The 4,050-nt window shown below is 49.6% G+C and overlaps 2 protein-coding genes across 2 annotated transcripts in view; one reads left to right on the top strand and one right to left on the bottom strand.

Annotated features, from left to right (window-relative positions):
* The window catches only part of LOC103742881, a 9,778-nt gene extending 6,314 nt beyond the window's left edge, over nucleotides 1–3,464 (top strand). Inside the window, exons 5-6 of the mRNA XM_029568703.1 lie at nucleotides 3,177–3,285; nucleotides 3,384–3,464. Coding sequence (XP_029424563.1) covers nucleotides 3,177–3,285; nucleotides 3,384–3,464 — 190 coding nt within the window. The remainder of the gene's footprint in view (nucleotides 1–3,176; nucleotides 3,286–3,383) is intronic.
* A 242-nt stretch (nucleotides 3,465–3,706) lies between these two features.
* The window catches only part of Trub2 (TruB pseudouridine synthase family member 2), a 17,581-nt gene continuing 17,237 nt past the window's right edge, over nucleotides 3,707–4,050 (bottom strand). The window contains exon 9 of the mRNA XM_029568711.1: nucleotides 3,707–3,859. Coding sequence (XP_029424571.1) covers nucleotides 3,844–3,859 — 16 coding nt within the window. The 3' untranslated portion in view covers nucleotides 3,707–3,843. The remainder of the gene's footprint in view (nucleotides 3,860–4,050) is intronic.

Here is a 4,050-nt window from a genome sequence, read left to right on the forward strand (position 1 = left end):
GTCTCCCTGTAGCCCCAGCTGTCCTGGAACTCACTATTGTAGACCAGGCTGGCCTTGAACTCACAGAGATCTGCCTGCATCTGCCTCCGGAGTGCTGGGATTAAAGGCGTGTGCCACTACTCCTGGCATCATTTTTTAAATATTTTTTATTACATTTATTTTTACATGTATGAGTGTATTGCCTGCATGTATGTGAGTGCACCCGTGTCATGCAATGCTGAGGAGGTCAGAAGAGGGCTTCGGATTCCTTTGGAACTGGAGTTAAGGACAGTTCGTATCTGCTATGTAGGTGCTGGGAATTGAACCTGGGTCCTCTGCAAGAGCAGTCAGTGCTCTTTACCACTGAACCATCTCTCCAGCTCCTGCCCTGTCTTTAAAAAAAATAATATATCCAAGATTGGTATAACGAGTCTGAAGTGAGAAGATTGCTTCAGTCAGGAGTTCAAGACCAGCCTGGAGAACACATTAGAGACCCTGTCTCAAAACTCAAAAATTAAATACACACACACACACACGCACGCACGCACACACACACGGTCTTACGTTTATAGAGTTCACAACACAAATACAACACAATCTTCACTCTCATTCTCATCTCATCACAGGGGACCAGAAGGGGTCACACTTCCAGGAGGCACAGAGGAAGGGCCATCAAATCCCACCCTACCCAGCTTTCTTACTCCAATGACAGAGGGAAAAGGCCTAGGCAAGGTGCTCAGTGCCCCTCTGTAGTGAGGAGTAGGTGGAGTCCCCAAGCCAGATCCCTGGAGGCATGGTGAGGAGAGCTCCACATCGGGTGGACAGGGACAGGAAGAGATGAAAGGTGACAGTCACACACCCAAACCAGTTAACAAGCCAAAGGTTTCACCAGACAAGCACTAGTGTCTACAAAACAGCATTTGCACAACTCCCTGGCTCAGCCGGATCTGTGCACCTCACCAGCTTCTCATTGACCCCAACAACGGAGTGAGGTTCCGTGGAGCGCCCCATTCCCAGACTGAGCCAGCTGAGGCTCAGAGGGTGAGACATAGGTCTAATGAGTAACCGAGCTGTCTGGCTCCAGACAGTCTCTATATCAGAGACCAGCCTGAGTCTACTCAATGGAGGAGGAGCTGGAGAGATGGCTCAGCAGTTAAGAACACTGGCTGTTCTTGCACAGGACCTAGGTTTGGTTCCCAGCACCCACATGGCAGCTAACCAACCACCCATAACTCCAGTTCCAGGGGAATCTTGACACCCTCTTCTGACCTCCATGGGCATTGCACAACATGGGTGCACTTACATACATGCAGGCATCGCACTCATACATGTAAAATGGCCCTTTTCTTTCTTTAAAAAAAATTTTTTTTTTAGCCAGGTAAACTCTGTGAGTTTACCTGTTTTACATAGTTCCAGGTCAGCCAGTACTATACAGTGAGACCTTGTCTCAAGACAAAAGAGGAGGCAGAGGCAGGCAGATCTCTGTGAGTTGGGAGTTCAGCCTGGTCTACATAGCAAATTCCAGGCCAGCCAGGGCTGCATAGTGAGACACTACCCCACCTCAAAAAAAAAAGAAAGAGAGAGAGAAGGGGGGGCAGGTCCTGGAGACAGCTCAGTGGTTAAGAGCACTTGCTGCTCTTGCAGAGGACCTGAGATTCAGTTCCCAGCTCCCACATCAGCAGCTCACAACTGCCTGTACTCGTTTCAGGGGACCCAACACTCTGGCCCCAACAGTCACTGCACATGTGGTACACATATACATACTGAGGTCCACATACATACACATAAATCTTTCTTTTTTTTTTTTTGTTTTTGAGACAGGGTCTCCCTGTAGCCCCAGCTGGCCTAGAACTCACTATGTAGACCAGGCTGGTCTTGAACCCAGAGCCTACCTCTGCTTCTGCCTCCTGAGTGCTGGGACTAAAGGCATGTGCCACCACACTTGGCAAAGAAAAGGATAGTTGGGTATGGTGGCACATGCCTACAATCCCAGCACATAGGAAAGGCTAAGGCTGGTGGATTGCTGGTTTGAATCCAGTCTTGGATACATAGAGGACCCTCTTTTTTTGTGTGTGGGTACATTTTTTTTTTTTTAATGTGTATGCATGTATTGCCTGCATGTAGGTAAGTGCACCCATCGTGCAATGCCCTCGGAGGTCAGAAGAGGTTGTTGGATCCCTGGGACTGGACTTACAGACAGCTGTTAGCTGCCATGTGGGTGCTGGGATTCGAACCCAGGTTTTCTGCAAGAACAACCAGTGTTCTTAACTGCTAAGCCATCTCTCCAGCCCCTGCTTTTTGTTTTTTAGAGACAGAGTCTCACTGTGTAGTCCAGGCTGGAACTCATTATGTAGACCTGGCTAGTCTCAAACTCAGTTCTGCCTGCCTCTGCCTTCCAGGTGCTAGGATTAAAGGTGTACGACCCACATCCAGATCCTTATTATTTGAGACAGGGTCTCACTAGGTAGACCTGGCTTGCCTGAAACTTGCTATGCAGACCAAACTGGCCTGAAACTCAGACATCTGTCTGCTTCTGCTTCCTGAGTGCTGGGATTAAAGACATGTGTCACCAAATCCACCTCCCCCAACTCTGGTCTCTCTTTTTCATTTTGCGATGGCATCTTACTAAATTGCCCAGGCTGGCCTTGAATTTGTGATCCTGCTGCCTCAAGTCTCCTAAGAAGCCAGAACTATAGGCCTGTGCCATGAGGTGGGTATTTTGTTTGGTTTTTGTGCTACTGGGGATTGAACCTAAGGCCTCCTGCATGCTGGGCAAGTAAGTACTCAGTAGTAGAGTTATTTTCATTTTGAGACCAGGTGCCACTAAGTTACTCAGGCAAGTCTTCAACCCATTCTGTCACCTAGGCTGGTCTTGAAGGTGTGCTCCTCTTGCCTCAGTTTCCCAAGTAGCTGGGATTATAGGCCTGCACCTCCAGGTCTGGCTTCCCTGGGTGCTGCATGTTCCACAGAGGCTGACAGAATTGCTTCCAACCAGCAGTAACAATGTATTGACAAATCCTGCCTTCAAGCTCATCCACAAAGCTCTCTGAGATCCACAAAGATCCATGAGAACCAGGAGCTCCATCACCAGGGTGAGGTTACCTGGCTGCTCTCAGGACTGTCTCACAGGCCCTGGAGTTCCTTGGCTCCCTTCCTTTCCCAGAGCTGACTTGCTCCACCCTCCTCCCTGACCCCAGCAAACCTGCCCAGCTGGTTTGCCAGAGGAGCTGGACCTGTTTTGCCATCTTAGGGCTCTTTTGGCTTCTGATTTATCAGGAGCTCAAGAAGTACATGGAGGAGTCAGAGGTGGGACCGAGTACAGAGGAGGCCCACTGACTACAGCCTTCAGGAAAACCCTAGAGCAGTCCCACCAGACTAATCACACCTTGGCCATCCACCTGCAGCTTAATTTCTTAGTCAGCCTCTACTACCCCTCAGCATCTTCATCCACAGTCTCTGGCCAGGCCAAACCTCCTTTGGTGTGACTGAACACAATGTGTTATCCAGCCCATCTCTGAGGAGGACAGCTTCCTTTCCTGCTGAGGTGCTCAAAGGATGGGAGGGATGAGTCAGGGACTGAGCAGAGGCTGTAGAGAAATAAGGAGATGATAATGTGATAGTGGGTTTATTTGTTTTAGGGGGAGGGTTCTTTTTGAGGCAGGGTCTCCCTGTAGCCCTAGCTGTCCTGGAACTCAGTATGTAGACCAGGCTATCCTTGAACTCACAGAGATCTGCCTGCCTCTGTGTGTGTCACCACGCCAAACTTGTTTTGGTTCTTGAGATCAGGTCTTCCTCTGTAGCCCAGAGGAACTGGGATCAAACTGGCAATCCTCCTGCCTCAGCCTCCCAGTGCTGGGATGACAGTCATGCATCACCATACCTAGAATAATAGTAAATCTTGTCAACCTGGGGCTGGAGAAATGGCTCAGTGGTTAAGAACACTGAATGGCCAGGCATGGTGACATATGCCTTTAATCCCAGCACTCGGGAGGCAGAGGCAGGCGGATCTCTCTGAGTTCAAAGCCAGCCTGGTCTACATAGTGAGTTCCAGGACAGCTGGGGCTACAGGGA

The sequence above is a fragment of the Nannospalax galili genome, unplaced genomic scaffold (assembly GCF_000622305.1).
Source record: "Nannospalax galili isolate Female #2095 unplaced genomic scaffold, S.galili_v1.0 scaffold300, whole genome shotgun sequence".
NCBI classification, from domain to species: domain Eukaryota; kingdom Metazoa; phylum Chordata; class Mammalia; order Rodentia; family Spalacidae; genus Nannospalax; species Nannospalax galili.